General features: G+C 60.0%; 2 protein-coding genes across 9 annotated transcripts; one reads left to right on the forward strand and one right to left on the reverse strand.

Annotated features, from left to right (window-relative positions):
• Nucleotides 1–177: 177 nt before the first annotated feature.
• Nucleotides 178–14,305, forward strand: MICAL1 (microtubule associated monooxygenase, calponin and LIM domain containing 1). 3 transcript variants are annotated; one of them, XM_068159868.1, is made up of 26 exons: nt 178–584; nt 4,540–4,747; nt 4,822–5,100; nt 5,901–6,108; nt 6,222–6,338; nt 6,472–6,570; nt 6,650–6,805; nt 7,004–7,104; nt 7,354–7,611; nt 8,426–8,541; nt 8,624–8,750; nt 8,978–9,050; nt 9,521–9,671; nt 9,753–9,940; nt 10,053–10,162; nt 10,242–10,292; nt 10,384–10,461; nt 10,779–10,947; nt 11,036–11,118; nt 11,376–11,901; nt 12,017–12,081; nt 12,239–12,337; nt 12,461–12,554; nt 12,634–12,733; nt 12,825–12,898; nt 13,002–14,305. In XM_068159868.1, exons 3-26 carry the CDS (start codon nt 4,840–4,842, stop codon nt 13,130–13,132), a joined length of 3,435 nt encoding a protein of 1,144 aa, XP_068015969.1. In that variant the 5' UTR covers nt 178–584; nt 4,540–4,747; nt 4,822–4,839; the 3' UTR covers nt 13,133–14,305. The 3 variants fall into 3 exon arrangements, with proteins under 3 accessions (XP_068015969.1, XP_068015971.1, XP_068015970.1); XM_068159869.1 differs by lacking the exon at nt 178–584 and adding an exon at nt 1,132–1,260; XM_068159870.1 differs by lacking the exon at nt 6,472–6,570 and having other exon boundaries at nt 179–584.
• Nucleotides 14,304–19,673, reverse strand: SMPD2 (sphingomyelin phosphodiesterase 2). 6 transcript variants are annotated; one of them, XM_068159874.1, is made up of 11 exons: nt 19,601–19,673; nt 18,513–18,598; nt 17,999–18,095; nt 17,018–17,094; nt 16,656–16,749; nt 16,479–16,568; nt 16,033–16,115; nt 15,719–15,851; nt 15,542–15,646; nt 15,297–15,453; nt 14,304–15,059 (listed from the first exon to the last, which is right to left on the reverse strand). In XM_068159874.1, the coding sequence occupies exons 2-11, from the start codon at nt 18,560–18,562 to the stop codon at nt 14,716–14,718; spliced, it is 1,230 nt and encodes a 409-aa protein (XP_068015975.1). In that variant the 5' UTR covers nt 18,563–18,598; nt 19,601–19,673; the 3' UTR covers nt 14,304–14,715. The 6 variants fall into 6 exon arrangements, with proteins under 6 accessions (XP_068015975.1, XP_068015976.1, XP_068015977.1 ...); XM_068159875.1 differs by having other exon boundaries at nt 18,513–18,669; nt 19,601–19,635; XM_068159876.1 differs by lacking the exon at nt 18,513–18,598 and having other exon boundaries at nt 19,601–19,647.
• Nucleotides 19,674–20,147: the final 474 nt, after the last annotated feature.

Consider the following 20,147-nt stretch of genomic DNA (forward strand, 5'->3'; position numbering starts at 1 on the left):
CGGGGCACAAAGCTGGGGCTGGAAAGCTTGGGTCAGCGCTCAGACTTCCCCACGGCACCTCGGAGGGCTCACAAACAGAGGGAGCTGTTTCCGTCCGCTCCGGCGTCTGGGAAAAGTGGCCTGGTCCGCCGCGCCCGCCCCGTTTCCGTGTCCGCCCCGGCCTCGCAGCCCCAAAATGCGGGAGGACTCCCCCGTACCCGTACCCATCAGCTCTGCATGAGGCTGGTGGACTCAAAACACCCCGACTGAGCTGGGAGTGTGTGTGTGTGTGTGGGGGGTGTCTTGGTGGGGAGTTCTGCACCAGGACCCCCAGGAAGAGGCCCGAGGGGGCTGTGGCTCATCGCGGTCAGGGGTGACTCGCGTGCGGCCGCCGACGGAACCCCCGCCCCTTGTGTCCCTGAGTCACCGCGGCCCCAGCTCCGTGACACATTGTCCCCGTGTGTCACCGACCCTCCAGCCCCTTCGCCGTGACGCCCACCGCAGCATGTGGGCAGCGGCCAGCAGCATCCCGAGGACATCACCAACGGAAAACCCGTCCAGGAGCGATCTGCGGTGACCCCGGCGGCTCCATCCTCTGCCCCAAGGTATCTGCACCCCACTGGGGTTATTCCCACCTGGAAACAGCACCCCAAAAGTTTCCAGGAGGGCTGTGGTGGTCTGGGACAGAGATCAGGGATCAGGGCTGACATCGAGCAGGTCCCTTCGTCCCCACAGCTCCCTTCTGGCCCCTATTTCTGGCTGTGGGGGGGAAGAAGTGGCCAGAGCCGGGGCGGAAAGCGAGGCGATTTGATTTCATCATCCGAATCTTTTTAGTTTGCCTTACATAAAGACTGGTTTCTCACCTCAAAATTCAAAGCAGCTCAGCTGGGGTCGCACTGTGCAGCCCCTCCAAAGCGTCCCGGCGTGGGGAGGGCAGGGCAAGGCTGTCGGGTAGGGGGGCTAGAGCGGGGGTGGGGTATTAGCCTCCAGCAGGAAAAAAAACCCAAACCACAACAACTGCAGCGGCAGAAAGCAGGAGCAGCTCACCCAAGAGGCACCCCCTACCCCACCGCCTTTCAGCAGCCAGGACGCCTGGATCCCCCCAGCCGTGGGGGATGGGATGGGAGGGGACAGAGGGGCGGGGAAGGAGGGGAGCGCCAGCCCGCAGCTGCTTGCGGAGCCGAAGCGCGTTTGCTGCGCATTCTCGCCTTTCGAGCAGTCTTGAGCCCCTCCCTACCCCCCAGGCTCTGCCTCAGTTTCCCCCTCCGAAAGACTCTGGAGGTGAGTGGGGGGTGGGGGGGTGGGCACAGGCAGAGCATCTCTGGGAAGGTAAAGGGTTGAGGACTCTACTGTCCCCCCCATCCCCATGGCCCCAATCCTCGCTAGGATGTGGGCACGGGCGGGGATAGCATCTCTCTGGCCGGTTCCCTCCGCTCTGGGATGTGCAAGGTGGGAATGGGGGTGGGAGTGTTGCCAAATCCGAGGAGTAGTGTCGGGGTGCTGGGGGGCAGAGGGGGTGTGTGCGCTCAGCCCCGCTGTGTCCTGCGTGTCCCCGGGTTGCCGAGCAGGGATGCTTAGTGGTAGGGCGGCAGCTCCCTCCACAGAGCCTCTCCTGGCAGGCAGTGGGGTCCCCCCAATCTGTCCTTGTTGCTTTTCCCCTTCATCCTCTGGGGTCTGCTCCCCCTAGGACAAAGGCAAAAAAGAGCAGCACCCACTCTTCCTGGGTTCTGTTCAGTACCCCCAGTGCTCCCAGTGCCGAGTGAGAGATGGTGGGAGAGACATTGCTAAGTGTTTTTGCTCCGTCCCGACTACTCCTCCCGGTTCGTGGGGACAGATGCTCCATGGAGCCCTCCAGGGAGTGAGCCCTAGATGGATGTTTGGGGCTATGCCCCCATCCCGGGGATAAGAGTAGAGGACACATTCCCCAGCCCCTGTGCCTGGGGGGGATGAAGTTCTCAGTACATTTAGGTAACTGGACCTGGGGCTCAGCACCCCCATTCCCAGCTCAAACCAAAGGAGCTAGCAGGGCTTCTTCCCCTCCTTCCAAGGATCAAAACCCAGCCAAATTAAGGCCAGTTCCCACAGAGTCAGCCAGGACAATATCCCCACCTGGTCCCACACCTGGGATGCTTCTTCCAAGCACATCAATGGTGGAAAGAGCAATTGCAGCCCCAGCGCCAATTCCACTCAGCCCAAGGTTGAAAGCAGGATCTTGTCCAAGCTTTTGAGTGGCCACAAGAAAACCTCCAACCTTCCCAACAGCCTTGGGGCCATCCCAGAATTTGCTGGAGGGATTTTTTGGGGTCCAGTCTGTCTCAGCAGCCCAGCCCAGGGGTCTCCAGGCTGGATCCCAAACCTGGAACAGCCTGGTCCATGCCGGGAGCCAGTGCATAGATGAGGCAAGAGGCTCAGCTGGAAGGGGATCTGCTGCTGCTGGAAATCCTCCCAGCTTTCATTAGCTCTGTGTCCCTTCCCACTCCATTTTCACATACCTGGAAGACAGTGAGCTCACCAGCAGCCCGGCACCACCAGGGTGGTTCCCCCCACCATCTCCCAGGGGGCTGCTCCTCTCCATGCAGGGATAGGGGGGAGACCCTGACCTGCAAAATGTGCTGGGGTATCCTTGCTCCAGTGATGCTCTACGTGTACCAGTCCCTGGCGATGTCCCCACAGGCTGTATGTCTGCAGCCACCCCAAACAGAACCATCATGAGCTGAGCCAGAGCTTGCTGCAACCCCCCCACCTCTTCCCTCTGACTCCCAGGAGCAGTTTTAAGGGAAGAAGGGCAAAAGGCATTCATGGGGAGAGCAGAGTTGGAGGCAGCCTCTTGTTCTGACACTGGCCTTTGGGGGCTGAAAACTGCATCAAATCTGCATCAAATCTGCAGGAGCTGCGTATCCTGGGGGCGTGGGGTGGTCTGTCCTTGTGTGCAGCTTCTGGGGGTGGTTTATGAGGGCCAGAGGGGATGGAGCATGCTGGCATGAGTGGCACTTCCATAAAAGACTTGGTGAAACACAAGGGTTCTTGTTCTGCCTCCTCGGAGCCTCCCTGCCAAAGCTTTCCCAGTCACCATGCCCCTCCTGGCATTGTGTCTGGTGGGAATTGAGACCTTGAGATGTTTGTTTTGGGTTTTTTCAGAGCCAGGGACTGGCAATCCTGGAGTGGGTGCTCCCAAGCCAGGCAGCTGCCTTTATCCCATCCCCATGGGGCTGCTGTGTGGTAGTCTGGAAGGAAGTGGTGCTATAATGTGAGCTCCCAGGAGAAAACCCTCTGTGCCTGGGCAGCATGGGACACAGGAGCCTGACCAGCCTATGGTGGAGAAGGGTGGGTGGCTGATGACTTGCCTGCACACTCTGATGAAGTTTGCAGCTCTGCCTCAGCTTCTCCAGGCTCATCCTGCTCCGCTGACAGAGCCAGAGGGCTGGTACCACTTGGGCCAAGGGCAGAAATCTGTCCCCAGATCTTGCAGCCCTGCTGTGAATGCATTGCTTGCGTCCTCTGTTCCCATGCTGCTGCTCTGGGGACCAGTGGATGCCAGCTCCTGCTCTGGTCCCCACATAGGTATTTTAATCCTTGTGTCTGCCTAGGAAGGAAGAAGTTAAAATGCTGGCATTTCCTGGCTGTGGTGCTGGGGAGGGAAGGTGACCTACAGAAACGCTTTTGCATCCTCTGTGGCTGCAGCTGACCTTGCAGAGTGCCTGCGGGTGTCAGGAAATTGCTGGAGCAAGACTGAACTTGAAACCCTGCTAGAATTTAGCCTTTTCAGCCCAAATTTAAGCCCAGGTTTAAACACCTGCTTTCCCACACCCCACTGAGGGCAGCTTGGCTCAGACATGGCATCCTTCCCCCTCTGGTGTCCTGCTGCAGGGCTGGAGCTGGCTGACACCTTCAGGGTGCTATCACATGTCCACTGGTAATGCCAAGCAGTGAGAGGGCAAAGAGCAATGGTTCAAAGGTAGCAGCACTCCAGTTCCTGACTCTTTTACCACCAGTTCCTCCTTGGTAGTGCCACATCTCCACCACCTGCTTTGCTGGGCTGGGGGAGGCTTTCCCAGTCCCGGGCCTTGAATGGCAATGGCTGGAAAAGGCAAAGCTTTGTGCTTGGCTGGCAATATAGAGGGTGGCAGGGACGGTGCTGGGGGGACAGATGCAAAGAGTGCTGATCCCCTGGGAAATGCCAGGGCTTAGCACAGTTTGGGAGTGTGTGCTGCTCCCCTCCTGCTGTGGGCTCCTTGGCACGGTGGGGCTGTTTGTACAGTGGTTTGGCTTTTTTTGGTTACCCCAGCTGGGCTTCCTCTCTGCTAATCTGCTTCCGCCCGCGCTGGGGGTGGCAGAGGCAGAGGTGCTGCTGGGGAAAGTCTCGCAGGGCCAGCTGCAAAAGCCGGGCTGGTGGGCTGGATCCAGTTCTGGTCTCTCCTGCCCCAAGGATGGGTCTTACTGGTTTCTTGGGCAACCGTGGTTTGTCCCTGCAGCTGGGACCCACTACCCCATCCCCTCCCACAGTGAGGCCGAGGGTGAAGAGGAAGGAAGTGTCACCTCGCTCTGCTCTCACTTCTGCAGGTACACAACCAATGGAGGAAGCTGCTTGCTGCTACCGCAGCTCTCCCCGTCCCCTCCCCTGACGTCACTGCAGCAGGGTGACACCGTGGCTTGCTGGGTGCAGCACCCTGGGGAGGCTCCAACAGCTGCTACTGGGAAGGGACCCCGTTTTGGCAGCAACCCCACCCGGCAAGGCCCCTGGCTGGGAAACCTTGCACCAAGACACCAGGTCTGGTAACAGTGGGTTTGAGGGTGGGGTCCAGAAGGGTCCCCTCCTTGCTTATCTGTATGGTCCTTCTCCAGGCTGCTGGGTGAAGCAGGATGAATGTGCCAGCTGAGGAGCCAGGCAACCCTGCCCATGTCACCTTTGAGAGATTCCTGCGTGCTGGGGAGTGCCAGGAGGTGCTGGGCTGCTTTGGGGAGCTGTGCCAGCAGCTGAGGCTGCAGGGCAGCAGGCTGCAGCTCTACCACAACCTCAAGGCTGCCCTCAACTACTGGAATGCCAAGGCCCTGTGGAGCAAGCTGGATAAGAAAGCTGGTCACAAGGACTATGACCAGGGCACAGCCTGTGCCAACACTAAGGTACCATGGGCATGGAGTGTGGGGTTTGGGTCCCTCTTTGCCCTGTGTCCTTGACCCCGGCGTGAGAGCATCCCTTGGTGCCCACCCCAGGAGGATGCAGGATGTGCCAGGTGGGAGGTTGATGGGGTTTAATGGGACAGGGCGTTAATTACTGCCAATCCCCTCTTCCTGGTGTGATGCTACCTTGGTGTCACCTGGCCAGTGGTGTCTTTCATCCCCCTGGCTGCTCTTTACTGGGGACATCCCATGATGGGCTGTGAAGGGGCAGAGGTACCTGCTGTGCACTTTCTGAGGGACAGGAGCACGTTGGCTTAAGATGTCCCCACTGAAGGGGAGTTAGGATGTCCCCTTGGGACTGAGGAACCCTACTTCTGTCCCCCTGTTCCAGAGCTTTTGTCCCCACTACTGTTGCCCCCCTGTCCCCCAAGCCTGATGCAGGAGATCAAACCCAAATCCTGGTTTTGGGCCTGTTGCTGGTGAAGCCTCCCTGTTTCTGGGCTGTGGCAGACATGCAGCTTATCTGACTGAGCACTTTAATTGCTGCTGTGGCCCTGTGCAGAGGCAAGGTTCAGGCAGCCAGGGAGGGGGCAACACCCCACAGGGCCCCACTTCACAGGGAGAAGCAGAGCTTGAATCCTTGGGAAATGAGGAAGAGTGGTAAAGGCCAGATCCTGACCCAGAGGAGCTCCCACTGCCCATGGTGGTGCTGAGCTCCATGGGGATCTACCTAAAGCCCTGCTCTTGGGTGCCTGTCCACTTCATGCCACCCATCCACTTCATGCCCCCTGCCCCCTTTGCAGTGCCTGGTGGTGGGGGCTGGTCCCTGCGGGCTGCGGGTGGCCATCGAGCTGGCGCTGCTGGGTGCCCACGTGGTGCTGCTGGAGAAGCGCAGCTCCTTCTCCCGCAACAACGTCCTGCACCTCTGGCCCTTCACCATCCACGACCTGCGAGCGCTGGGCGCCAAGAAGTTCTATGGACGCTTCTGCACTGGCACGCTGGACCACATCAGTGAGCTTTCTTGGGGCAGGGGGGAGCAAGCTCTGAACCCCTAAGATGCCCCCACTGTGGGGAGCCTAGGGACTGCAAGGTGCAGCCCCGAGTGCACCCCTGTACCCCTGCAGGTATCCGGCAGCTCCAGCTGATCCTGCTGAAGGTGGCTTTGCTGCTGGGCGTGGAGGTGCACACCAACGTGAGGTTCTGTGGCCTCATCCCCCCCTTGGGCATGGCAGGTGGACAGGGTAAGGTACCAGCATGGGGTGATGGCATCCCCAGGGATAAGGATGGGGCTGCTGGTGGCTGCTCTACTCTCCCCACCCTGAAGCAGGTCCCAGCTGAGCCCCCACGTGCCGGTGACTGTCCCTGTCCCCGCAGGTGGCTGGAGGGCTGTGCTGCAGCCCAGCTCCTCTCCCCTCAGCCACTATGAGTTCGATGTCCTCATCTCAGCTGGTGGCGGCAAATTTGTCCCTGAAGGTGACAGCAGCAGGTCCCTGCACCCCTGAGACTGGTATTGGATGGGCTGGTGGGGGCTCACATCTCCCCCATCCCACAGGGTTCAAGAGGAAGGAGACGAGGGGCAAGCTGGCCATTGGCATCACCACCAACTTCATCAACCACCACAGCCGTGCCGAGGTGGAGGTGGCCGAGATTAGCGGCGTGGCCAGAATCTACAACCAGAGCTTCTTCCAAAACCTCTACAACAGAACAGGTCGGTGGGCCTAGCCTGGGGGTGCTGATACTCCTTGTCCCTGCCTGGTGCCACTGAAGGCACTGCTCTGGGATATCCCCTGTGTGATGGGATGCTTGTCCCTGCATGGTACCCAACTGTAGGGGACATCTAGGGGCTGAGCACAGTGTGTGGGCTCCCCATGGCCCTCACTCAGCCCAGGCCCTTCCCCATCACCAGGCATTGACCTGGAAAACATCGTCTACTACAAGGATGACACTCACTACTTTGTCATGACGGCCAAGAAGCAGAGCCTGCTTAAGAAGGGTGTCATCCTCCAGGTGAGGAGGGCAGGATCCAGCTCTGGGATCCCATAGCAACAGGATGGGATGCAAATCATGCATGCACGACAATGCACCCCTGGGATGGTGAGGCTTTATCAGCTATGGCCTGTTCAGGGGAAAAAAAATCTTTTGGGGGGACTCAGGCCCAAGGCCAGTGGGGTGGCTTCACCCCAGAGCTGACTCACCCTAGGCTGAGGGGCAACCACCATCTCCTGCATCCCAGGCAGCTTTCCCTGATCCCTGCAGGATAAAGCGGACATTGAGAGCCTTCTCGCCCCAGAGAACGTCAACCGTGATGCCCTCCTCAGTTATGCCAAAGAAGCTGCCAACTTCTCCACCAACTACTGCCTGCCTGAGCTGGAGTTTGCCCTCAACCACCGAGCGCTGCCAGACGTTGATATGTTTGACTTCACCTGCATGACGCGCTCGGAGAACGCGGCGCTGGTGCGGGAGCACAATGGAGCCCGTCTGCTCCTCGGGCTGGTGGGCGACTGCTTGGTGGAGGTGAGGGTCCCCCTTCCAGCACCTCCATGGGCCTCAGTTTCCCCTCTCCTTCAAGGGGTGTTGGTTGCCTCCTATAGAGCTTCTCCATCCCAGCTGCCTGGTGCATGCCATCTCTGGGGGTACACTCCCCAAGGCCCAGTAGTGGGATGTTTTGGTGGGTTTTAAGAATCATAGAGTCATAAACTGGTCTGGGTGGGAAGGGACCTTCAAAGCTCATCTAGTCCAACCCCCTGCAGTCAGCAGGGACATCTGAAACTAGAGTTTAGAGCCCTAAACAACCTGACCTGGAATGGTATGAGGGATGGGCCATCTCCCACCTTCCTGGGCAACCTGGGACAGGGTCTTATGAGCCTCAGCATAAAACACTTCTCCCTTATCTCCAGCCTGAATCTGCCTCTTTTAGTTTAAACCCTCACCCCTTGTCCTGTCACAACTGGCCCTACACAAAAGTCCGTCCCCAGCTTTTTTATCATACCCAGGTCTCCCTGGAGCCTTCTCTTCCCCAGGCTGAACAACCCCAACTGTCTCAGCCTGGTCTCACAGCTGAGGGGTTCCAACCATAAGGTTATTCTCTTCCCAGGCCTTAGTGGAGATCTGGGGTGGGTTCAGGGTAGGGCAGCAGCCCAGCTCCTCCCCAGACGCAGCCATACCAGCCAGGCAGGACACAGCCACCCATCCTCTGCTCTCCCTGTGTGTCCTGCTGCCACTCCCTGCTTTCATCCCCAGCCAAGCCCAGCAGATCCCAGTCTCCTCCCAGCCACCCCAACCGGCCCCACGACTCCAGCTCCACCTCTCTCTACTTTTCCCCTCACAGCCCTTCTGGCCACTGGGCACTGGCGTGGCCAGGGGCTTCCTTGCTGCCTTCGATGCAGCATGGATGGTGCGACGCTGGGCAGCTGGGACACCCCCCCTGGAGGTGCTGGCTGAGAGGTGGGTGTCCCCATTCCACCAGGCCAGTCCTGGAGTGGGAAAGGTGGGTGGCACTGAGCCCAGTCCTTTCCTTCCCTCCCAGGGAGAGCATCTATCAGCACCTCTCACAGACCTCCCCAGACAACACCAACAAGAACATCAGCCAGTACAGCATCGACCCGGCCACGCGCTACCCCAACATCAACCTGCAGGCCATCAAAGCCAGCCAGGTACCCAGACCATGAGGCAGCCACCCAGCCCAGCCTGCCTGGCAGTCAGGTTGAGATCAATTTACATGATCCCCTCTCCCCAGAGGATGTGAGGCTGAAACTGTTGGTTGAAACATTGTTGTGGATCTTGGTTCTTGGGAGGTCTTGCGGGGTTTCTGAGAGTCCCTGTGTGGTGCTACTGGCTCTGTGCAGGTGGTGACCTGCCACTGGCATGTCCCTATTGGCAGGTCCGGGACCTCTACCTCGTGGGCATGGTGGAGGTGGACCACAAGAGGAAAAGTGACAACCAGCTCAACACTGGTAGGAGCAGCCAGCCCTACGCTGGTCCCCCCAGCACCAGGACCCCCAGTTCCTCCTGGCCACAGCAGCTCTTGCCCTCATTTTCCTCCCCATCCTATTTTTCTTGAGCCCTGGCTGGTGTCTGGCTGGCTGCCACACTCCTCCCAGCAGCAGTTGTGTTTCCATCCCAGTGGCACCATTGGTTTCCATTCCCTCTGTCCATGGCAACACAGCCCCCTGCCCCCAGCTGCCTTTGAGGGGTTGGGGTTTGTCCCCCTCTTTTTGGCCTGCAGTGGTGCTGAGCTGTGAAATCGTGACAGATGCTTTAGCAACGTTTATTGAGCCTGTGGTGAGGGGTGGCTGCATGGTGAGGTCTTGCATCACTCCCGGGGACCCTTCCTTACTATAGCACTGATAATGGGGCTGGGGGGCAGTGGAGTGAGGGGGTGTCCCCTGCTTCTTTGGGATGGGGATATGTGTTGCCTCCCCAGCGGTCTCTGGAGATGCCTATGAAGAGCTGCTGAGCTGGTGCCAGGCCAGCACAGCCGGGTACCCTGGTGTGGCTGTCACCAACTTCACCACCTCCTGGACCAGCGGCTTGGCCCTCTGTGCCCTCATCCACCACTTCCACCCCGACCTAGTGTGAGTGCCTGGGACCCCCTCCACCCTGGGACCCCCCTGCCCTGCAGATTCCACCCTGACAGCACCTGTGTCCCCTCACAGGGACTTTGACTCAATAGACCCCCAGGATCCCATTCAGATCCACCAGATGATGCTGGACAAGGCGGAGCAGGAGCTGGGCATCCAGCCTGTCCTCTCCAGCACCGAGATGGCCACCATGGCAGAGCCTGACCGCCTGGGCCTCATCACCTACCTCAGCCAATTTTATGAAGCTTTCAAGACCTCTCCAGGTGTGAGATTTGGGGGGGTGTTTATCCCATCCTGTGCCCCACTGGGGCTGGCTGGATGCCCAGTGCTTGTTAGGGCAGGTCCCACCAGCATGGCTGTGTCCCCCCTGTGCAGAGGAGGAGGAGGTCAGCCAGAAGCCGCTGTCTCCCCGTGGCACACGCGGGGCCATCCTCTTCCTCAGCAAGCTGCAGAAGAGCCGGACCCTGACACACAAACGTACCCAGGTGAAGGACCCCCACCCACTTATGACACTCCAAAACCGTAGCCCCCTCCCCATCCTAACTACCCTCTTTGCATTCACAGGACAATACCCAGCAGGATGCTGAGACCAAAAGGATCTGCAGGGACACCAAGGTGGGTCCTGCCCTGGGCACTTTGAGGGATGCTCTGCAGCCAAACCAGGGGGAGAGCAGCAGGCTGACCCTGCTCTTGGCTTGCTTGTTAGGTGGACGTGGGGCTGGATGGAGACACTCCAGATGCTGCCCACAAGCTGCTGCCACCCACCATGTTGCACCCAGGGCAGGTCGGTCTTTGTGTTGCCCTGAGTGGGGCACCCAGCTCTGGGCTGGTGGGGGGATGCTGGGGACCAGTGGGACTGAGCCAAGGGCTGGGAGCAAGGCTGTGCAAGAGAACACCCACAGGTTGCCGGCTCCTCCCTGCCTGCTTCCTGACCCAACTGGTTTTCCGAAGCCAGGACTTGCCGCTCCCTCACCAGTGCCAACAAACCCCAGCACCCAGACCCACCTCTGCTCTGAACCCCCTGGGCTGCCAGCAGAGCCCCGGGGCAGGGTGGGTGCCAGCACCCTGCTGTCACCCCAACTTGCCCTGTCCGCACCGCAGCTGCCGGCCCGTGGGGACAGCAGTGACGCCTGCTACTTCTGCGGCCTCCGCGTCTACATCCTGGAGCGAGCCAGCGCCGAGGGACGCTTCTTCCACCGCAGCTGCTTCCAGTGCCGGCGCTGCGGAGCCACCCTGCGCCTGGGCGACTACAGCTTCGACGAGCAGCACGGTGAGCGGGCGCTGGGGAGAGGGCTGCTCGGGGGCAGGGCTTCTCTGCCTTGCAGTTACAGGGCTTTGGACACCCCCTCCACCTCCAGGTCATTTTTACTGCTCGCTTCACTCCTCCACTCCACCCAGCATGGACCTGCCCCACGATCAGCCCCCAGCGCTGCCCCATGGGGTAAGTCACTGTAAACCCCACAGGTGGTGCAGGAATTGTGAAATGGTTTGGCTGGGAAGGGACCTTTCAAGCTCATCCAGTCTGAATCCCTGCAGTCAGCAGAGACATCTGCAGCTAGAGGAGGCTGCTCAGAGCCCCAAACAACCTGACTCTGGGACAGGGTCTCACCACCCTCAGTGTAAAAAATGTCCTTATGGAGGGGGATGCTCAGGCATGGCCCTGTGCTGCATCACCCTCTGCTGCTGGCTCTGCCCTAGGATGCTGCTGCCACTGGTCTGCCCTTGGATGCTGGGAGCTCATGCATGTCCCCCAAGGAGGGGGCACCCAGTCCCCTGCAGCCCATGACAGCAGCCCCACAGCCAGGGAGAGAGCCTCGGACAGCAGAAGAGCATGCTGGTGACATGAAGGAGCAAGAAGTTACTGTTGACATGGAGGAGCAGGAGGATGCACATGATAGGGAGGAGCAAGAAGATGCTGATGACATGAAGGAGCAGGAGCTGCTGGCACAGCCCAGGAGAGACAGAAGGGAGGAGGCGGGTCCCAGATTGGAGCCCCAGGGGGTGGCAGAGGAGACGGAGGAGAGTGGGGGCAGGAGGAAGATAGTCCTCACACCGCTGGAGAAGTTCAAGCTGTCCACACTGAACCTCACCAGTGAAGCAGAGCCTGAGCCACCACTGAAGCCAGCTCGTCTGCGGCTCCAAGCACCACCCGAGGCTCTCCCTGCCCTGTGGGGGGGACAAGACCCCTGGGGAGAGGAGGAAGAGGACATAGCCATGGAAGGAGGTAGGTGGCTACAAGCTGGAGTCTCTGAGCAGGGCTCTGTGTACCACTGTTGTCCTGCTGTGCCTCATGTTTTGCTTATGAGGCACTGACCCAAAATGGCTCATCTTTGGGGCAGCTTTGGAGGAGAGTGACAGTGAGGAAGAGGAGGAAGACACAGTCCTTGGCAGTATGACACAGTCGGTGAGTGCTTTCCCTGAGTGGTGGTGGCCCCACCTCGGCCAGTGCCTGGGGCTCCTGCCAGCACCTCCTCTCACAGAGGCATCTGTCTGGCTCTGCTGTGGCTGCCGGGGCAGGAGGTGCCTGGCACAGGGACTGACCTCATGCCTGTGCCTCACAGCTCCTGAACCTCAGGCCAGAGGGGAAGCCAACCACACTGGAGCGTACCCTGACCCGCCGGGCCCGGGACGCCCAGACCAAGCGCTTCTGCCAAGCCCAGGTAGCTCCATAGCAGACAGCTGGGTCCCCATCCCAGGGCCATCCCCTGTCCCCTCCATCTGCTGCTAGTGGCCACATGCCAGGAGGTGCCAGCACATGGACAAGCACTGCCCTTCCCTCACAGGCCATCCAAAGGCGGCTGGAAGAAATCGAGGTGACATTTCGGGAACTGGAGCAACAGGGCATCAAGCTGGAGAAGTTACTCCGGGATGAGGGAGGTAAGGCCAGGGAGGACAGGGCACCATGACCCCCATGACCAGGTGGTCTGCACCCCACTCATGCCCCCCTGTGCTACAGGCACCCCAGAAGAGCAGAAGACACAGTGGATGAACCAGCTGCTGTATCTGGTCCAGAAGAAGAACAACCTACTGTCCGAGGAGTCGGACCTTATGATTGCGTAAGGCACTGGGGGGATGGTCTCTGGTCAGTGTAGGAGCTCAGCTCACCCCAAGCCCAGCACACCCAGCACCTCCTTTTCCTCCCTGCAGGGTGCAGGAGCTGAAGCTGGAGGAGGAGCAGTGGCAGCTTGACCAGAAGCTCCGGTACTATGAGAGCAAGGAGGGTGAGTGCTGGCATCTACCTCTGTGGGCTCCTCTGCACCTGGTGGGGGAGGAGGATTGGGGCTTGTGGCCCATACAGCTCCACTCCAGCCCCTGCTTCTGCAGAATCCCTGAAGACACCTGAGGATCGCATGGCTGCTCAGGAGATCCTGGCACAGCTGCTGGAGGTGGTGAGGAAGCGTGATGCCCTCATCCTCAGGCAGGAGGAGAAGCGGCTCAGCGAGCTGCAGGCCTGAACCACATGGTCCCAGAACCTCCCCGCAGGGCCACAAACTGTGTCCCCTGCCCTGGCATCACCCTGAGCTGCCTCCCTGGCATCACCCTGAGCTGCCTCTGAAGGTGGCGATGCTTGAGCCATCTGCACGCAGCTGCTCCTGATTGCCAAAGCCTGCCAGGGAGGGTCTGGACCTGCTGGTAGACATCCCTGTGGGGAGACACCTTGGAACCACCCCAGCTTTGGGGTGCAGAGAGGCTGTCCCCAGGACTGGCTGGATTGCCTTTGCCTTGTGCTTGCTTGAAAACAAGATTTGCAGGGGGCTACAAAACATGGGGTTGTGGTGGCTCTGCCCAGAGTTTGCTGCAGGACTAAGTCCCACAGGGTGCCCCCAGCCCTGGAGGTCCCTCAGCCATCACCTCTTCGAAGGCTTTGTCCAGCAGAACCCCTCATGCTTGAGCTGCATGGATGGATGCTTCAGGACAGGCTCCAGCAGAAGCAGTGGCTCCATCACTACCTGTCCAGCCCCATGCATCAAAGGGCTTTGCTCCCAGCAGCAAGGTTGTGACCACAGCCACCACTATGCAGGTCACAGTGGAGATGCCAAACAGGGAGAGGCCGCATCGGGAGTGGCCCCTGCAAGCCACCCCAGGACATCCTACCCATCACCCTAACTCAGGACCCCCAGCCCAGTTGTGGACATCTATCCCAGCCAGGGCTGATGCTATCACTTTTCGTTGCTGCTTTTGAGTGCCACAACCCAGCCACTGCAGGAAACCAGAGCCGGGAAATTCTGTGAGGTCCCAAGAGCAGGAAAAGAGCTTTGTGTCCAGCAGCTCCCCAAGGCTATTGTGCCCAGGGCTGGCACGGTGTGACACCAAGGACAAGGGATGCTGGGGGATGCATTCTTGCACCTGGGGGCTTTCTCCTTACTTGACGAAGCCACATTGACTTCTCAGGCTTTCTGGGAGTCCCCACTTGTGGGGTGGCCTCTGTGGCCAAATGGTGCTTACGACATCCCCAGCCAAGTCAGTCCCAAGGGACTGAGGCACAGCCTCCTCCATCAGCCATGGTCAACCCTTATCCTACTGCTCCCTTCAGTGCCTCCCCAAAACCCCCATGCATCATATTTTTGGTCCCAGTCTGCTGCAACCCCCTCCCCCCTTTGAATAAAGACTTCCTGACTCACACCAAAGGCTCAAATCCCACCTTTATTTTCTACCCAGATCAAACCTAGTTACTGGAGCAGTCATCAGCTTTCACCAGGAACTCCCAAGACCACCATGGGCAAGGGGAGGCTGAGCCTCTTGAGCCTCCCAGCCATGCTGGCGGGTGCCTCCAGGTATAAATAGTGTATTAAAACCCCCAGCAATTAAAAGCTGCCTCTGCAGTGGTTTCCATGAGGGGCAAAGTGCCAAGTTTCCCCCCAAAATCTTAATTGCAGCCAGAGAGGCAGCTGCTGACTGCACCACAGGGCCGGCCCCAGCGCTGCTTGCCTAAAACCAGAAGTCACGTAGAAAAAGGGACTAAAAAAGACCAGGATGGGGCTGGAGGGGAACATCATGGGGGACACATGAGGGAACATGAGACACCCACAGCCCCCGCTCAGCTGTCCCGGGGATGCTCCTGTAGTGTCCGCAGTGCCATCTGCATCTGCTCCTCGGTGCCCTGCAGCATCTTCACCTCCATGGTGTGGAAGAGGTACAGGCTGGTGGCAAGGAGGAGGATGCCAATAGCAGCGAAGGCCAGCAGGGAGAAGGAGAGCTTGGGGAAGGGCTGTTCAGTGCCCAACCCCACCAGTGTGCCCAGTGCAGCTGCTGCCTGCACCAGCAGCAGCAGCAGGGCCAGCACAGCCATCCTGCCCGTGGAGTATCGCTGCCGCTGTGCTGCTCGCAGCCCCACGCCCACCTCTGTCCGTGCCTCTGTCACCACGTCTGCCATCATTGGCTCTGCAGGAAACAGGAGGTGCTCAGCAGGGGAGCACCTCCCTTGCCTCCACTTTTCACCCCTTGGTGCCCTTTATTAACCTCATCACTACCACTGCCCTGTCCATGCACCCTTCCACAAGCAGCCCCCCAAGCGATGCCCCACATAAGGGGGGAAACTGCCCCCAAAACTCTCTCCAACTGTCGATCCATGAGCACCTGCAGCATATGGGGTACCCTAGAAGCACCCCCCAACCTTACCAGCTGTGCCAAGGGTGTCACCTGCAGCCTGTCCCTGCCTCTTGATGTGCAGCGTTGCCATCACGGCTTCATGGTCCGAGAAGGGGATGTCCATTCCTGGGGCTGTCCCTGTGGTGGTCTTCAGCTCTTTGCACTTCACTACGAAGCTGGGGATGGCCTGGGTGAGGGGACAGGAGGGGGTCATGCTGGTGCTCTCCCCACCCCACCCCTCCCCCCAGCCAATGGGCTGAGGGTGGCCCCAGTACCTTGTAGAGGATGTAGTCGATGCGGATGCCCAGTGGGAAGGGCAACAGCTCTGCCTTGTCGGTGAAGCAGTTCTTGGGGATGAGGGTGCAGCCGTCCTCACAGCCCTGAGACCAAACCCCTGGGTGGGTGAGGGGGCTCTTGGTGCCCTGGGACCCCCCTCGCCTCCTGATGCTCACCTCAAAGCGCATGGCCTCAGCAAAGGCATCCCGCAGCCCTGTCCACCCACGCAGCAGCCGGATGCCCACATCTCCAGGGTGCATGTTCAGGTCCCCTCCCAGCAGCACCACGTCTGCTGCCTTCGAGGTGTGTCTGTGGGCACAGGGATGGCCCACCTCAGACTGGGGTGACTGGGGCGACTGGGGCTTCCACCAGTCCTCCCCAGCCTTACTTCTGGCTGGGACTGGTGCAACTGGGAGCTGTCTGTAGCACAAGCCTCAGGGGTAGGTAGGGATCCTTGTGCACACCCTGTGGAACCCCCAGGGCAGCTCACCGTATGAACTGGGCCAGCTCCCAGGCCTGCACCAGGCGGTGGGGCAGGTAGGCATCCTTCTCCCGGCAGTACTCTGCGTGCAGCTGGTGAGAAATGGGGGCAAAGGGGCTGTTACCTCCCCTGCCATGCCAGTATCTGCCCTGCTCCCTAGGCTCCCCACAAACACACTCAGTCCCTGTAGACAGTCCCTTTGGGGTTTGGCTGACCACTCTTCTCCTTCTTGCCCCTCCTGGGGACAGCATGGGATGCTCACCCCACTGCACAGCCAAGTTGTGGGTCCCTGTCTCCCAGCCCCCTCAAGAACAATGTTTCATTAAATCAGTGTAGTCCCAGGAGAGATGGTGCAGAGCAGTGGGTAGAGCAAGGGGACAGTGAAGGAGAGATACAGCCACTTGTCCCCCTTCTCCTCATCATCCCCATGCCAGGTCCTTCTGCAGGGCACTCACATGGGTGATGTAGACATTGAAGAGGATCCCAGAGATCTTCATGACGACGAGGCCAACAGACTTGCCGCAGAACCAGTCCCCGTGCTGGAGCTGACGGAGGGGAAGGGAGCAGGTTGGGGATGATGAGGCTGCCTGAGAGCAAGCACCATGGTGCCAGGTGACCCCCACCCCACTCACCATGTAGGGGTACCCGTTCAGGGAGTACTGGTAGAGGAGGGTGTCCAGGATGTGGAACCTGGAGAAGATGCAGAGGCCACTGCCAATCACCCCACTGTGGGAAGGGAAAAGGACAGTGAGGAAGCATGGTGCCCCCCACCTCTGCCTCTTGCCAGCATCGAGCCATTGGGGCTACCCCAGTGCCTGGGCACCCCTGTGCTACCATAAGCATGCTGCTTTTGAGGCATGGGGTCTCCCATAGCAACAGAAGTGACCTAGAGCACCCACACTGATCCCTCCACATGGCAAACACCGAGGACATGGCACAGAGCTCCCACCACCCCATAGACAGCCCCAGGAGGAGCTGCTCCAGCCCCTCTCACCTGCGGAAGTAATGGGAGAAGGGGTAGTGTCCTCCCAGCTTTGCCTTCAGGTTGCTGTAGTCCTTCTCGCTCCACACCTGGAGAACAGCAGGAAGGGCTGAGAATGGGCATGTTCATCTCAAAATCCAAGAATTCCATCATGCTGGGGGCTGGAAGGGGCTTCTGGGGATCACCAGGTCCAAGCCCCCTGCACCAGCAGGGTACCCACAGCAGCTTGCCCAGGATCCCAATGGCCAGGTGAGGTTGGAAGCTCTCCAGAGAAGGATACTCCACAACCTCTCTGGGCAGCCTGCTCCAGGGCTCTGCATCCTCACACCGAAGAATTTTCTCCTCCTGTTCAGATGGAACCTCCTGGGTTCCAGTTTGTGCCCACTGGCCCTTGTCCTGTCACTGGGCACCAGTGACAGGAGTCTGGCCCCAGCCTCTTGCCCCCCACTCTTCAGCTCTTGCTGAGCATTGATCAGATCCCCTCTCAGTCTGCACTTCTCCAGGCCCAACAGCCTCAGGGCTCTCAGCCTTTTCTCCTCACAGAGACGCTCCAGGCCTCTCAGCAGTTTTCCAGCCTCCACTGGACTCTCCCCAGCAGTTCCCTGTCTCTCTGGAACTGGGGAGCCAAGAACTGGATGCAGGACTCCAGCTGTGGCCTGACTAGGCAAAGCAGAGCAGCAAGAGAGCATCCCTCACCCTGCTGACCACACTCTTCTTTATGTCCCCCAGGACACCTTTGGCCTTCTAGGCCATGACAGCATATTGCTGGCTTATGGTGAACTGTCCCCCAGCACTCTCAGGTCCTTCTCCATGGAGCTGCCTCCCAGCAGGTCCCCCCTCACCTGTACTGCTGCAGGGGGTTGCTCCTTCCCAGGTGCAGGACCCTACACTTGTCCTTGTAGAACTTCATGAGGTTCCTCTCCCCCAGCTCTCCAGCCTGGCCAGGTCTCACAGGCTGAGAACAGACACACTCAACTCATGGGGTACTCTCACCTCCTGGAGAAGCACCAGGTCAAAGCCCTCCTGGCACAGCATGTCCCCGATGAGCTCCACGCGCTCTTGCCGCCGCTTGCTCAGGTAGCGGATGCCCCTGCCGAGAGGTCACAGCTTGAGGGGGCACAGGGTGATGGGGACTACTGGGACACAATGGGGCACACCAGTTCGCAAAATGGGGGAGAGAGGCCTCCAGTACTGGTATGGGTAGGATGCTGACTGGGGCAGATGGAAGGGAAGGGGGAAAGGGCCATGTGGTGACAGCTTTTCCTCCCTGCAGAATTGAGGCAGCTCATCACTGGCTGGTGTGTGAATAGGTGGCCCTTGTCTTGGGGAGCACAGAGGGGATGGGGAACAATGTTTAGCCAAACGCCTCATGAACCTTTGTGGCTGGCCGGGCATCGTGACCTTGAAACAAAGGGGACACAAAGGTGACCCCAAGGTGGGACCTCTCTCCCAGTGCACATGTCTCGGTCCCACGGCCCAGTGTGGCCCCACCGAACTCTGGACTCACCAGCAGTTGAGGTCAAAGACACGGAGCTGCAAGGGGGAATCTCCCTCCATCACTGGCTGGGGGACAACGGCAGACAGAGGGGGGTCCTGTGGGGAGCAGGTGGGGGTGACAGTCCTAGGGAGCAGAGCTGGGGAGCCAGGCTGCCATGGGCATGGAGCTGGGTCGAGGCAAAGGCCAGGAAGGAGAAGCACTTGGGGTGCTCCAGTGTGGCCCATGCTGTCCCCTCCTCCCCCACCCACAAGGCCCACCCTGAACCCCAGCTTGACCCCAGACAGGGATCCGTGTGCCCAAGCCAGGTGGATGACCCCTCCATTCCACAGACGGGGACAGTGGTGGGCCAGGAATGGGGTATGGGGCTCAAAGCCTTTGTCTGTTCCTGCCTCTTGCTTCTGGTGGACTTTACACCGCAGGTTCAAAGCAGCACTGCAAGAGGTGGGTGTGGGCCACTGTCCCACCTGGGGAGCCCACAGATCCTTCTGAGGACCCCAAACCCTGGGAGAAACCAGCAGCATCTGAAGCAGCTCCAGTTTGTGAGGCAGCTCTGCCAGCCCTGATTCTCCCACACCTCCCTCCGTGGGAAGTGGGCACAATCCGTGCCCACTTTAGAGCCAAAATAAGCAAACCCAGGGCTCTGGGACGCTGGGGAGCAGCAGTGGGGAACAGGCAGCAGGTGTAGGTAGTGGAGTACAACCAGATGGGTGCAGTCAGCCGGGTACGGGCAGCTGGGAAAGGCAGCCGGGTACAATCATCGGGGTACAGGCAGCAGGGTACAGGCAGCCAGGCTCTGCCCGTCCCACCGGATTTCCGAGAGGCTCATCCCGTCCCTGCCCCGTGCCAATATCGGAGTCTCTTCCCGGAGCTGAGACCCCTCGGGGTCTCTTTTCCACCCCTACCCCCTCTCAGCTACCTACAGGACCGGGTGGGCAGCGGAACCGGGAGCGAGGAGCAACAGGCGGAACCGAGAGCCGGACACGGGAGGTGGGAGAAGAGCAGAGCAACAGGTGGGACCGGGACCGGGACCGGGACCGGGACCGGGACCGAGGGGAGCGCGGAGGGGGGCGGGGGAGGCGGGGGGGCGCGGAGCCAACCTGGGACAGCTGGGAACGGGCTCCGGGCAGCGGGACTACGAATCCCGACAGACAGCGGTGGGGCGGAGCGGGGGCGGGGACGAGAACGAGAACGAGAACGGGGACGAGAACGGGAACGGGAACGGGAAAGGGCAAGGCCTGAGCAGTGGTGCGGGGCGGTGCTGGGCGTGGAGGGAAGCGGGCGGCGGTGAGGTGCTGCGGGCGGCTCCGCTCTGCTCTGCACTGCATCTCCCGGGGGCAGGCGGCAGCGGCTGCGTGGGCAGGGCCCGACGTGTCCTGAGGGGCGTGCGGGCTGCTGCTCAGAGTCACAAACTGGTTTGAGTGGGAAGAGACCTGTAAAGCCCCTCCGGTGCAAGCAGGGACATCTGCAGCTAGAGACCCAAACAGCCTGACCTGCAGTGGTGCCAGGGGTGGGGCGTCTCTCGCCTCTCTGGGCAACTGGGACAGGGTCTCGCCACTCTCGGTGTAAAACATTTCTGCTCTCCATTCTGAGGCTCCTTTTAGTTAAAGCCATCACCCCTTGTCCTGTCACAACAGGCTGTGCTCA

The sequence above is a fragment of the Melanerpes formicivorus genome, unplaced genomic scaffold (assembly GCF_026170545.1).
Source record: "Melanerpes formicivorus ecotype bairdi unplaced genomic scaffold, bMelFor1.0.p_v2 SCAF_46, whole genome shotgun sequence".
Classification (NCBI taxonomy): domain Eukaryota; kingdom Metazoa; phylum Chordata; class Aves; order Piciformes; family Picidae; genus Melanerpes; species Melanerpes formicivorus.